The sequence below is a fragment of the Megascapheus bottae genome, chromosome 10 (assembly GCF_031878675.1).
Source record: "Megascapheus bottae isolate mThoBot1 chromosome 10, mThoBot2.hap1, whole genome shotgun sequence".
NCBI lineage: Eukaryota > Metazoa > Chordata > Mammalia > Rodentia > Geomyidae > Megascapheus > Megascapheus bottae.
This window is the reverse complement of record NC_143518.1, coordinates 65,490,750-65,505,498: the sequence shown is the minus strand read 5'-3', so window position 1 is coordinate 65,505,498 and position 14,749 is coordinate 65,490,750. Positions and strand designations below refer to the sequence as shown.

Here is a 14,749-nt window from a genome sequence, read left to right as displayed (position 1 = left end):
TGGTAGGACAGCACCCAAGCCAAGTTCAAGCCCCATGACCCACAAAACAAAACAAAACAACAATGAAAACACACAAAAAAACCAACAACAAAAAAACAAAACTCACAGTAAATAGACAAAGCAAAGGAAATTCATTCTCCGCCCCCAACCCCTGTAGAGTGCACTAGGGTTTGACTAGATTGAATACCTTAGGTGGAAAGCCAGTTGACCCGGGACATCCCTTTTTCCTTAAGGTCGGTGTATGGACTGGAAGTGGAGCAGAGTCTGCAATCTGAACCCAAGGGCAAAAAATGAATAAATGTCACAAAACACTCCGCTTATTTTGTAACTAGAAAAAAAACAAAGTAAATAAAATCAAACCAAGTATCAGTAAGGTGACTAGTTCTATAAGCTCATCTTACTACAGGTCTTACAGTACTGGTGACTGAATTTTAGCCTGCAATGTTGATAAATTTGTAAAACTGTGTTTTAATATGAAAATTTAAGAATACTTTGGAACAAATAACCAGAGTAAGTCACAGTATGCTACTTACAGAAAAATGATATCTTAATTTTCATTCATCTATATTTTCCATGTTGATTTTGAAATATTTTATAAAAAATACTTATAAAACATTTTTACCTACTTGAATTCCATATTTAGAACATATATTAACATATACAGAAGTTAAATGAAGATCTGAGATTAATAGGATTGTTGTGCAGAAACTTTTAAATAAGGGAGTAATATGTTTAATATTATTGGGATACTGAACTTCATATAAGTTTAGTGATAAACTGAATTCTGGCATGAAAAATGGAGTTTTATTTTGTTGAATACTATGTAAAATTATTTCTATGAATTAAAAACATTTTCAATGTTATGAAATATTTTTAAAAAGATGAAATATATCTTCCTTTTTTGATGTTGAAAAAGCAATGAGAATAAAACACTAATCTTAATAAAGTTAGAGAATATTTTTAAATAGTAAAAGAAATGGATGGTATTTATCTGCCTTTGCTGCTACTTAGCCTACAAAAATAAGTGTCTTCCATGTAGTCTTGAAATAGAATTCAGTTGAATTATTCAGTTTCCTGTGAATTGTGTGTCAAGCTTTAATTTTATCTTTACTTTTAAGCAGCCTGAATGTTGAGCCTGAGCCAGAATTTAGCATAAATACCAAAGGTATGTCAGAATCACTAAAAACCCACATAAAAATTAATCATTATGAAACAATTAACTAAAAATTAAAAGAATCAAACAAAGGTGCTGGACAAATATCAATAAAATTTATACAGACCAACAATTCCTGGTAAGAAACCTATTACAAAAGGATCCTATTCATCAAAACAACACAAACTTTAAGATACCCAGGAACAAATCTAGCAAACAGTGTGGAATAGACTGAAGGCAATCAAGGGATGTGGGAGACTAACTAGGTAAGATGCACACAATGGAAAGGAAAATGTCCAGAATCATGATGACGTCAGTGTTCCTCAAACCTTTAAATTCAAAGCAATACCAACCAAGTCATTCCTAAACTAATTTTTAGTGTAATGTGGAAAATGAGAAAGTTCATGTATGAAGGGCTACAGTTAAGTACGACAATGTGATAGCTGCAGAAATAAGCCAAAGCACATGGAAGACAGCAGAGAGCACCAACGGACCAGGCATGCAAAGCAGAGTGTAGATCTGCAAACCAGAGGTTATCATGCAGGAAAACGATTAGACTGCTATTTCTTATGAGTCTTAACAATGAATTTCCACTTAATTCAAGTTCTAAACACAAAAAAACAAAAATTTCTAAAGTTCTGTCAAGGAAAGAGCTGCTTAAAAAAACATGAAAAGCAAAAGTCATAAAGGAAAAGACTGATAAAACCCAACTCCTTCCAAATGAAGTTGTGCAAGACAGAAAACACACCACAAATAAAATATAAACAGAAGCCACAGATTGGAAGAAAATACTTGCAATGAATATAGATAACAATGAATTAATATCCAGAATACATAAAGAACATCTTCAAAACAACAGGAAGTAAAAAGCTGGACGAGGGTTGTGACCAGGCAGATAAGCAATATCTAACAAACATACAAAAGATGACAAATAATGAAAAAACAGAGAAATAAAGATTAAAACAAAAAGGTCGGGAGTTTGGCCTAGTGGTAGAGTGCTTGCCTAGCATGCACGAAGACCTGGGTTCGATTCCTCGGTACCACATATACATAGAAAAAGGCAGAAATGGTGCTGAGACTCAAGTGGTAGAGCTCTAGCCTTAAGAAAGTCCAATGACAGTGCTCAGGCCCTGAGTTCAAGGCCCAGGCCTAGCAAAAAAAAAAAAAAAAAAGGAATCACTTCCTTACGATCAAACTGGCAAAAGCTAATGTCCCAGTACATCACGTCTGGAACATGGGGAGTGGGGAACTCTCACATGTCTGGTGGAGGTGAGAACAGTCCAGAGAGGACACTGCCAAGCTCTAGTGAAGTCCAAAGTGTGTATCACACAGTACAGCACTCGCACTTCTAAGCAGAAACGGAAAACAATCTCTACATCTTTGCCAAAGCAGAATGCTATTGTAATGTTTACTTCAGCACTCATTGCAATAATGAAAACCTAGAAGCAACCACAAAGCAGCTAAGCACATTTCAACACCGTGCAGTAGTTATAATGACTACATGGACACATACTGTGGGACTAAATCTCAAAACACATTTCGAAATGGAAACAGTCACAGCAGGATGCAGGCAACTGTGCAAACTCCACTTCATGTGGGCTACAAATGACATCAACATGGAAAAGCATGAAGGGAGGACGGGTGCCAGCCTAGCATATCGAGATTATCTATGAAAGAAGAGCACAGAATGGTTTAGGGGAGGCTATTTTCACTTTTGCTGGAATATTTTTTACTTTGAAAATAATCTGAAAAGTTAGGGCAACATGTTTTTGTTAAATCTGAAAGGAATAGTTACATGAGCTTGTTTTACTATTATGCCTATGTTTGAAATATTTTATCATTAAAATAAAATGGCATTAACCCCTAAAGGAAAACAATTCTAACTTTGACAAGGAACACTCATGAAGTAAGCCAATCTGAGGGCCGGGGACACAGGCCAGAACCCAACCACAGCGCAGGCTTCCCTTCAGACAGCTTCCCAGGGTGCTTCAGTGTTGGGTGAGACCAGCTCTGGAGTCACAGACAGCAATGCAGGAGTCTTGCCTGAGGTGACATGCTGAGCGATGGCCAGAACCACATCTCCAGGTGGGATGGCACAAGCTGAAGCACACCAACTCCTTCTGACAGGAAATGGTCTCTGCTCAGAAAATGGGTCAACTAATTGTTTAAAGCCATTGACTGACATGAAGTATAGACATGACAATTTGTGCAATTTAAAGGCATGATTTATTGAGTTGAGTGTTTGTGACTGATTTTGCAGTTAAAAGATTATTTTGCACTTAAAATGCCAACAATGGCAATTTTATTTTTGAGCTGTGCCTATATTGTAACAGATTAGTTATACTATGATTTTTTTTCTTTTTGCCAGTCCTTGGGCTTGAACTCATGGCCTGGGCACTGATCTTGGGTTTTTCTCAAGGCTAGAACTCTACCACTTGAGCCACAGCATCACTTCCAGCTTCTTTTCTATGTATGTGGTACCAATGAATCAAACCTGGGGCTTTGTGCATGCTAGGCAAGCACTCTCCCACTAGGCCACACTCCCAGCCCAACTATGACTTCTTAGGTGGATTAGAAGAACTAAAAGATGAGAATGGCACGTGCACAGTCATATGCCCATTGAGATTACATCACAGATACATTCAAAATTTACATAAATCTACCCTCTGGTGTCACACTGAATTAAAATAAAGGCTACCCTTACAATTCATTTTTTTGAGTCATGGGAGCTATTTTTTTTTTTTTTGCCAGTCCTGGGCTTTGAGCTCAGGGCCTGAGCACTGTTGGCTTTTCTCAAGGCTAGAGCTCTACCACTTGAGTCACAGCACCATTTCTGGCTTTTTTCTATGTATGTGGTACCGAGGAATCCAATCCAGGTCTTCATGCCTGCTAGGCAAGCACTTTAACCACTACTCCTGGCCCTGGGAGCTAGTTTTTTACTTAAAAAAAAAAAAAAAATCCAATCTCTTATTGCCCTCCATACGCTGTGACTTATATTCCATAATGCATTTAATAAGATAAAATTTCACTTTTTTCCCCTCTCTACAATTCCCATTTTCCTGACAATGTAAAGCCAGAGGGCTGGGCTGCTCCAATGAGGCATCGTAAGTGTCTCAGCTTCACTAGCTGTAGGAGGAGGTGTGGACCTTGAATGGATGTAAATGAACTTGATGTTCGAGTTCCGTACATAAGTGCTCGTAACAGGATCAGTCTAGAAAATAAGTCAGGAAAAAAAAAATCCAAAAAAATCACTTTGAAACAACACGCAGCTCTTAGCAAATTTCTGCAAGGCACAATTGTGACAGTTCCTGAGGAAGAGGACAGCAAATGAGTCTGACTATCCATGTCCGGGACTTGTCATTGCAGAAAAGCACCAGGAGCTTTTTAAGGTAACAACAGTAACTGAAGGCTTCCACTCAGAGTTTGCTGTTCAGCTCTTGGCTGGAGTCCTGTTCTCTACTGCATGTCATTTCTTTGTATCTTAGAACTCCAGTTTTTTACAAAACAAATCATGTAACATAGGTTAGATAAATGCCAAATATTTCATGTGTGCATGTGTGTATGTGTGTGTGTGTGTGAAAGAGATTAAACATAATCCCTAGCCCTTCCCCAAAATTAAATTTCATCTTTTTTTTTTTTTTGCCAGTCCTGGGCTTGAGCTCAGGGCCTGAGCACTGTCCTTGGGCTTTCTCAAGGCTAGAGCTCTACCACTTGAGCCTCAGCACCACTTCCGGCTTTTTTCTATGTATGTGGTACTGAGGAATCGAACCCGGGTCTTCATGCATGCTAGGCAAACACTTTAACCACTAGGCCAAACTCCCAGCCCTTAAATTTCATCTTTTACTAGCTGTTAACTAAACATAAACAGACACTAACATCTTAGTGCGCATCTCTGAAGTCAATCCATCTCCACTGAGCAGCAGAAATGCTAGTGCTTCTCTTCATTTACACCCGTGTAAACCAAGTACTTTTGGAAACAGAACATGCTTTGAACTAAAATTTCCTACATGAGGTCTTATGAGGCATGTTCATTGATAATGTTTCCAGTTTGGCAATTAAAAAAATTCCTATGACGGAGGTTAACCAAAGGAAATTTGAGGAGGTCAAGGAACCTGTTTTTAACAATGCTCTGATCAAAAGTTACAAAGTGGTAAAAAGAGCATCAGTTTAAGGATTTTAACAATATGACAACAATGTGTCTTTAGAACTGCCACTGTTGACAGATTCAGCTGTAGTCAGAAATATTGTACTTTGACAAAACAGGGTTATTAGAAAGTTACACTTGAAAGTAAGCTTCAAAATTTTCATATTGAATGAACAATGATGCAGAATGTTAAGTGTTTGAAATGGTAAGGCTCTCTACAAAGGCTTCCAACTAATAAAAAGGTTTCTGGCTCCCTTTGGAGCACAAAGTAACTGAAGAATGAAGGATACTTGCTTGCCTCTGCAGAGTTAAATGAGAATAACTTTCTGGGCTTGTGACCTGTGGCTCCCTGTATCAAAGAGGTAGGTTCTGTTTACCACGGGCAGTTTTTACACCAGCAGACAGGCAGGCGGATACAGATTGGCCAGCACTGGACTGGAGGGCCCTCTTTGGGGCCGACCGAAGGCCTCCTCTGCTGGTAGGTATGGGTGGGCATTCTAGCAATCCACAAGATAGATGAGGCTTTGCTTAGGCCAACCAACCCAGCTACCATCAAGCCTTAGGCCTCTGGTTAAGCACCAATGGACTCAAAGCAACAGCTCCTCGCCAACTGAGAGGAAAGTACTTCAATGCTTGGAAGAGTCCACTTAGCAGCTAGGCAGCAGCTCTGCTTGTGTGGCATGGCTGCTCCAACGCAGCCCACCTGGGCCTCCTGGTAAGAGAGGCTCCTAGAGCCCCCCCCTCACCCCCTGCACCATCACCTCCTGTCCTAACTGAACTCCACCAGGAAGAGGACAGGAAAATGGGACTCGGACTCCAGCCTAGTTTTGTTCAGTTCACAATTTAATAAGGCAGAAGTGTAAAGTTCTCTGCTAAGAGTCTGGGGTGGTGGGAACAGGGGAGTTCAAATGGCATCAACAGGCCAGGCCACACTGATGGGGACTCAATCATCTCACCGAAGTTTTCAGTACTGGGAACATGCCTGGCTAGGCAGGCATGCCTCAACTTTTTTTTTGTTGTTGCCAGTCCTGGGCCTTGAACTCAGGGCCTGAGCACTGTCCTTGGACTTTCTCAAAGCTAGAGCTCTACCACTCAAGCCACAGCACCACTTCCGGCCTTTTCTATGTATGTGGTACTGAGGAATTGAACCCGGGTCTTCATGCACTCTACCATTAGGCCAGGATCCCGGCTGACCTCACCTTTCTGCTGTTTTGGTTTTGAGGTGAAGTCTTGCTGATATCTCCCGGAGTGCTCTTGAACTCATCATCTGTCTCCTCCACCTGTGTGACCGGTATTACCCAAGTCATCTACATTAACTTTGTTTGGTGGGGTCAACTGTGGGGCTTGAACTCAGGCCTGGGCACTGTCCCTGAGCTTCTCGTTGAAGGCCAGCACTCTACCACTTGAGCCACAGCTCCACTTACTGATTTCTTGGTCATTTATTGGAGGTATGAGCCTCAGGGGCTTTCCTTCCTAGGCTAGCTCTGAACCATAATCTCAGATTCCTGAGTAGTTAGGATGACATCTAACAACTTTTAAAGAGATGTCCATGTCGATTTGTTATGCATAAAAAGTGGATGTTTTACAAACATTTAAATGTTTCTGTTAGGTCATAAAATGCTATAGATAGCCTTACAGCTTGATTGTCAGACAAAAGGAAGGTTTAGCCAGGCACCAGTGGCTCACGCCTGTAATCCCAGCTACTCAGGAGGCTGAGATCTGAGAACTGCGTTCAAAGCCAGCCTGGGAAAAAATATGATGAGACTCTCATCTCCAAATAACCACCAGAAGACTGGAACTGGCACTGTGGGTCAAAGTGGTAGAGCACTAATCTTGAGCTGAAGAGCTCAGGGACAGCAAGCACCCAAGCCCAGAGTTCAAGCCACATAATCAGCCATAAATTAATCAATCAATCAAATGCACACACACACACACACACACACACATATATACACACACACACACATACATTTTTAGGCTTTCTGAAACTTTCTAATAGCTAATGACATTAACACATTTCAATATTTTATTTGCTTTATGGATTGACAATATAATCTCTCAAATGTGGTTTAACAGTACAAATGAGAAAAAATGCAATGGTCATATATCTTCTTTATTAAAGTTTCAGGGCCTGAGCATTGTCCTTGGGCTTTCCTCAAGGCTAGCGCTCTACCACTTGAGCCACAGTGGCAGTTTCAGCTTTTCTCTGTAAGTAGTATGGAGGAACTGAACCTGGGTATTCATGCATGCTAGGCAAGCACTCTACCACTAGGCCAAACTCTTGGGCTTTCTTTATCAAAGTTTTTTTGTTTTTTGCCAGTCCTGGGCTTGAGCTCAGGGCCTGAGTACTGTCCTTGTATTTTCTCAAGGCTAGAGCTCTACCACTTGAGCCTTAGCACTACTTCTGGCTTTTTGCTATGTATGTGGTACCGAGGGATCGAACCCAGGTCTTTGTGCATGTTAGGCAAGCACTCTACCACTAGGCCAAACTCCCGGCCTCAAAGTTTTAATTATCATAAACAGGACTGTGTTTTTTTTAAGATGTTATGAACTTTAAATATAATTAAATGCTTATCAGTGTTTGTGATTAAAAAAAGGCAATTAGTTGGGATGCTGGCTCATGCCTGTAATTACAACTACTTAGGAGGCAAATACTGAAAAACTAAATACCTAGGCATCAATATGAGACCCCGTTCCCCAACACATTAACATAAAGAGGGCTGGGGCTGGGGTGTGGCTCCAATGGTTGAATGCTTGCTTAGCAAGCAAGAGGCTCTGAACTTAACTTACAATACTTCACAAAACCAAATGTTAAAAAAAAAGCATTTAAGATGGTTAAATCTTCAGAATACTCATGCGAGAATTGAAGATGCCTAAAATTTTAGTAATAAGTTGGCAATGATTCAGAGTAAAGGAGCAACACAACTAATTAATAATGCTAGTATTTTTACCCAAAGTACTCTAAACCTTAAGAACAAAAATAATCCTTAGTGTTATGTTTAACCTATGGAAGTTAAAAAATTCTGATGTAATAAAATACTATGAGGTGTAAGCAATTAAATGGATTGGTAATACAGCAAAAGCTTATAAATATTTATGACATACACCAAAAGCAGAGACATATTAATTGGATTTATGATTACTAAAGGGATTATACAATGGGAAAGAGCAAACATTAATAATATCTAATATCTATTGGATACTATATCTTGCTTTGGAATCAAACTGTAACTCACCAATGTACGCACTCAACATTTCTAAGATGTAATCCTGTGAGAAAAAAAGGGGAATCTTTATTTTTTGGTTGGCGTGGGGCCTGAACGCTAGGCCTGGGCGTTGTCCTTGAGCTCTTCAGCTCAAGGCTACCACCCTACCCTTGAGCCACAGCACCACTTCTAGAAGGAGTCTCATGGACTTTAGGGCCAGGGCTGGCTTTGAACTGTGATCCTCAGATCTCAGGCTCCTGAGTAGCTAGGATGACAGGCGTGAGCCACGGGTGGCTCCTGGCTTGGGAATTCATCCTTTTTTTTTTAATTAAATAATTTATTAACATTGATTTTTACAGGATATTTCAAATGACATGTTAAACAAGTATTCAAGAAGAGAATCTCTATATACAATCACTGGCACTTAGATTTGAGAACATAATTAAAATTAAGCTGAGGGTTTGGATGTCATAGGTACATATTAATGAATGTAATAAAACATTATGTCTATAGAGTATAAAACCCATCACAGATTTTTATGTCTATATAGTTATGTTTATATTTCCAATACCATGTCCATAACATTGGGTATGCAAATATTGAGTCATTGCTCTTGTACTGTTTGGATCTAATAGCCACATATTAAGGATACCATGTGCCTTTTCTTTGGTCTTGACCTGTCTCACTCAACATGATTCGCTCTAGATTCACCCACTTCCCTGTGAATGCCATTGTTTTATCTTGTCTGTTGACTATGTAGAATTCCATTGTGTATGTATGTGTGTGTATCACATTTTTTGTATCCATGCATCTGGGTTGTTCCCATCGCTTGGCTATTGCGAATAGTGCAGAGATGAACATGGCTGAGTTGGTGTCCTTATCATATCCTGGGGTTACTCAGGACAGATGCCCAGGAATGGTATGGAGGGATTGTAGGAAAGGTCTATTTTCAGTTTTTTAAGAAACCTCCACACTGCTTTCCAGGGTGGCTGAACTGGTTTACAATCCCACCATCAGTGCAGTAGGTTCCTCTTTTTCTACAAACCTGCCAGCTTTTGTCATTGAGTTCAAAATCTTGGCCATTCTTGTTGGGGTAAGGTGGTATCTTAGGGTTGTTTTTATTTGCATTTCCTTTATGACCATGGATGATGAGCATTTTCTCATATGTTTTTCTGCTATTTTAACATCTTCTTTTGATAAGTATCACTTTAGTTCCCTTGCCCATTTAATGATTAATTTGTTGGGTGTTGAGTTCCCTGCAGATACTGGATATTAAACATTTGTCTGATGTGTTATTGGTAAATATCTTTTCCCAGTTGGTTGGCTATTTTTCTACTTTAGTAGCTATGCTTTTATCTGTGCAGAAACTTGTTTTTTGGTAGTCCCATTTGTCGAGTCTCTCTCCAATCTGTTGTGACCCTGAGACTCTGTTCAGGAAGTTTTTGCCTGTGCCTATGAGTTCCAGTGTCTCTCCTACTCTATCATGTAGCAGTTTCAAGGTTTCCAGTCTGATATTGAAGTCTTTGATCCATTTTGAGTTAATGCTTGTGCATGGCGAAAGGCTAGAGTCAATGTTTGGTTTTCTACATGTGGCTGCCCAGTTTTGCCAGCACCAATAATTGAATAGGCTGTGTTTGTTCCACTGTATAGCTTTGGCTTCTTTGTCAACTACAAGTTGACTATAGGTATGTGGTTTTATTTCTGGATCTTCTATTCCATTCCATTGATCTTCTGGTCTATTTTTGTGCCAATACTATGCTGTTTTTGTTGTTATGGCTCTATAGTAGAGTTTGAAGTCTGATATTGTAATACCACCTGCACTGCCCTTTTTGCCTAGACTTGCTTTGGCCATTCTAGCAATTTGTGTATCAATTTTGGCATTATGGCCATTTTCATTATATTGGTTATCCCTAACCATGAGCATGGGATGTCTTTCCATTTCCTCATATCCTCTTTAATTTCTTTCATTAGGCTTTTATAGTTTTCATTAAACAATTCCTTTACATCTTTGGTTAAGTTAATTCCTGAATATTTTATTCTTTTGGGGGCTATTGCAAATGGGATCATTGTCTTGATTTCTACTTCTGTTTGTGTATTGTTGGCATACAGAAAGGCTACTGACTTTTACAGTTTCATTTTTGTATCCTGCTTATTAGTTCTTAAGAGTTTGGGAATGGAGCTTATTGGGTCATTCAGGTATAGGATCATGTCATCTGCGAATAGGGATAGTTTGATTTCTTCTTTCCCTCTGTGGATCCCTTTGACGTCCTTATCTTACCTTGTTGCTCTGGCTAAGGGTTCCAGCACTATATTGAAGAGAAGTAGAGAGAGTGGATATCCCTGTCTAGTTCCTGATTTTAAGGTAAATAGTTCTAATCTATCTCCATTTAGTATGATAGTGGCTGTAGACTTGTCATATATGCTTTAATTATTTTAAGGAATATGCCTCCTATTCCTATTTTCTCTAGTGCTTTCAACATGAATGGAGGTTACATTTTGTCAAATGCCTTCTCAGCGTCCAGGGAAATTATCATATCATTAACCTTAGCTCTATTGATATAATGTATTATATTAAATGATTTGTCAATGTTAAACCAGCCTTGCATCTGTGGGATTGAATGTATGTTTCTGGATTCTGTTGGCTAGTATTTTATTGAGGAGCTTTGCATCTATGTTCATTAGAGAGATAGGTCTATAATTCTCTTTTCTTGTTGGTATGTTATTTTTTTTAAAAAAAATCAGTTATAAATGTATTCAACAAATACATTTGGATCTAATACAAAAGAGCACATACTTTTTTTCTTTCTCATTAGACTTGGGTATTAGTATATACTTGAATTAATTTGCCAACTCCCAATGTTGAATGGTTTTAATACTATACAAATCAATTTATAACACAATATAGTCAAGAGATCTGTAGAATCAGTAATATTTCCACAGATCTCAACCAACAGTATGTATATGTTATAGACCCTGTTGCATATCGGCGAAAGCACAGGAATCAATGAGCCACCAAACTACCTTCCACAACAGAATCTGATCTGGAACCTTCCACATCTCAGAATTCTGCACTTAAAGTGTAGATCATGAGCCAGGCATGGTGGCTCTCTCCTGTCATCCTAGCTACTCAGGAGGCTGAGATCTGAGGATTGAGGTTCAGAGCCAGCCAGGGCACAAAAGGACCTGAGACTCTTATCTCCAATTAACCTCTAGTAAAGTGGGCTTGGCTCAAGGGTAGGGTGGTAGCCTTGAGCTGAAAAGCTCAGGGACAGCGCCCAAGCCAAGTTCATGTCCCATGACCCGCAAAAAAAGTGCTGATCATGAAGCTGACACATGAGAACAAAATCTGTGTCTATCACGGTTTTCCTTCTTAATGTTACTATTTCATTTAGTATATGAAAATTCAAACAAATAATACAGGATTGCCTACTGTTTCTCTCTGGGGAGTGTACATGTGGGATGGAGAAAATCTGAGGTTTCTCCACACACATGTCCCTATTTGGGGATCTTTATGGAGCTAGCATTAGCAGAGAAAGATGAATAATCATGCTAATATATACTCAAACAATGCTATAGGTATTTTTAAAATCTAGAACATAAGCAGTCTATTAACATTATTTCTTAAAATTTATACATATAAGACACTTAAAAGGATTTTTAGAACTATGTTTAAAACACCTAGTATTTAACTAGAATTGAATTATATAAAGTTGTCAATGAGGCCTAATGTATATGTTATCATGTAATTTCTACATAATAAAAATCATTTTAAAATCCTCTACATATTTACTCATATCAGGTTCTTATTTAGAAACTCAATTACTTTGTACTTGATTAATTTAGAAAGCATATTCAATACCCAATCAAAACAAGAAAGATGTCTTATTATTTTAGTAGTTTTGTTACAGACATTTACATGAAGAACATTCCTAAAGCTTTGCGGCCAAAGCCAAAACACAAAAAAACCTGATAATATGAGAAAGCAGAGAAGCAATAGCAAGAGCAGCAGCATACAGCATGCAGTCAGCAACATGACACATTGCACACAGGGTCACAGCCTCTACAGCCACAGGCAAACGGCACTAGCAAGAGAGAGGCATTAGCACTGGGACGGCACTCCATGCGAGAGTCTCTTACACGTCTGCCTTTGCTAGCTGGAGTACAGGACAGGGTGCGCTTCAATAGAGAGAGAGCACGGTAAATTACAGTTGCTCACAGAGAACATACCCAGGCCCGCTGCATACACACAAGGATATAAACTACAGAGTTTTGGACAAACTGAAAGTTCACATATTTTCAGGATAAGACAGGAAAGCAATAGCTACCCAGACCATTTCTAAAGTTGGTGGTAATGTTTACATTGCCACGCGGGGACCCACAAAATTGCATCCCATCAAATGATGGACAATTTCTTTTCCAGAAAGTTTGGAAACATACATTAACAACAACAACAACAAGAAGGTCTGAATAATTCTATTTAGTTTTTTTTTTTTTTTTTGGGTTGGTCATGGGACTTGAACTCTGGGCCTGGGCTTGGTGTCCCTGAGCTCTTCAGCTCAAGGCCACTGCCCTACTCCTTGAGCCACAGAGCCACTTCTGGTTTTCTGGTGGTTAATTGGAGATAAGAGTGTCACGGATTTTAGTGCCCAGGCTAAACCTCAATCCTCAGATCTCAACCTCCTGAGTAGCTAGGATTACAGGTGTGAGCCACCATGCCTGGCTAATTCTATTTAATTTTGCAAGCATTTTGAAAGATATTTAACTATCCCTGCTTTACACATTTACCTCCAAAGTTTGTACTCTTTTTGAATATTAAAATTATTTAATAGCTAAATTAGGAATTCAGAAGCATTGGTCACAGAGTAAAAAACAGTTATTTCAACAATACTTCCCATCCTGACATTAGGGTCAGTCAAGTGACCGTCACCTTCCTGACATTAGTGAATTAAGTAGTGAGGGCAAGGCCGGAATTGTCTGAAATCACTGGGTAAGTTTTAAAAATTCTGTGATGTGCAGCATCTGATACAGGAGAACTTCGTCTAAATGAACCATATCTGGTTGGGCAATCTTCTGTTACTGCACATCTACCACATAGCAAGGCACTACACAGATCTGACCTCGGACTGAACAGCTAATTCACAGCATGGAAGAGACGGTGCCATGCCAGCCTCAGTGTGATGAATACAAGTGCCGAAGTATACACAAGACTTGCATGGGAACCTAGAGGAGATGGGCACAAGACTTCTCATTCACAGGCTGGATCACAGGAGAAAAGTGGTAAGTCCATGAACGAGAAACATCATTCAGTGTGACCAGTTGTGCTGTTAACAATAACTGGCAGACAGTAAACAGAAACTATTATTTGTATAGGAAATGGGAACAGATACTGTTAAAAGTCCACAGCAAAAGCCGGGCACTGGAGGCTCACATCTACGATACCAGCTACTCCAGAAATTGAGATAGGAGGACTGTGGTTTGAAGCCAGCGGAAGCAGTAAAGTCTGAGACTTTTTCCTCCCAATTAACCAAAAAGCCAGGAAGTGTAGCTGTGGCTCAAGTGACAGAGTGCTCCCCTTGAGCAAAAAAGCTCAAGGACAGTGTCCAGGCCCTGAGTTCAAGCCCCAATCCAGAACACACCAAAAAAAGAGTTAACAGCAAAGAAAAACTAGAAGTCCTAAACCAGCTGTTCCCCCACTACACACACCCACTCCCCTCAGTCTGGTCCAGTGAGAGAAGCTGAAATCTCATGACGGAAAGACCTTCTCCCTTTCTCTCTTGACCCCTACATCAAACAACCAAACAACAAATAAGTCAGTCTAGTCTCTCCTTCCTTAGTAAAGGTAACAGTTAACATTTGTCAAGATAGAATAATGACAGGTACTTTTCACATGCTTTCTATTGACAAACTCTCTTAACTCTCACAGAAACCCTAATAAGGGTTAATATGATGGGTGGATATTATGATCCCCATTTTAAAGACAAAATAGATTAACTTGCTGAAGGTCTCAAAACTGATAGGTATCTAGAGTTCAAATCTCCCCAATATTATGGGCAATCACTAAGCTTTCTGACAGATCTCTTTCAGTGCAAATGTGGCTTCTGTTTCCATCCCTGTAGTGTCTGCTTGCCCCATGTAAGAGCTGCATACTTTCCCTACACTCAGAGAAAACCAAACACAGCTTCCATTCCTCACTCATATATACCACATATTATGGTTTCCTATAACACTGCAAGAATCATAATAAAC

At 39.4% G+C, this 14,749-nt stretch overlaps 1 protein-coding gene across 12 annotated transcripts in view; it reads right to left on the bottom strand.

Annotated features, from left to right (window-relative positions):
* Positions 1-14,749, bottom strand: part of Cdc42bpa (CDC42 binding protein kinase alpha) — a 199,608-nt gene that overhangs the window by 37,150 nt on the left and 147,709 nt on the right. For 7 of the 12 annotated variants that reach the window (XM_090341545.1, XM_090341544.1, XM_090341536.1 and 4 more), the window contains 2 exons: positions 12,641-12,679; positions 188-271 (listed from right to left, as the gene is read on the bottom strand). In XM_090341545.1, the coding sequence (XP_090197671.1) occupies positions 188-271; positions 12,641-12,679 (123 nt within the window). The remainder of the gene's footprint in view (positions 1-187; positions 272-12,640; positions 12,680-14,749) is intronic. The other 5 variants (XM_090341546.1, XM_090341548.1, XM_090341537.1 and 2 more) reach the window with 1 other exon arrangement.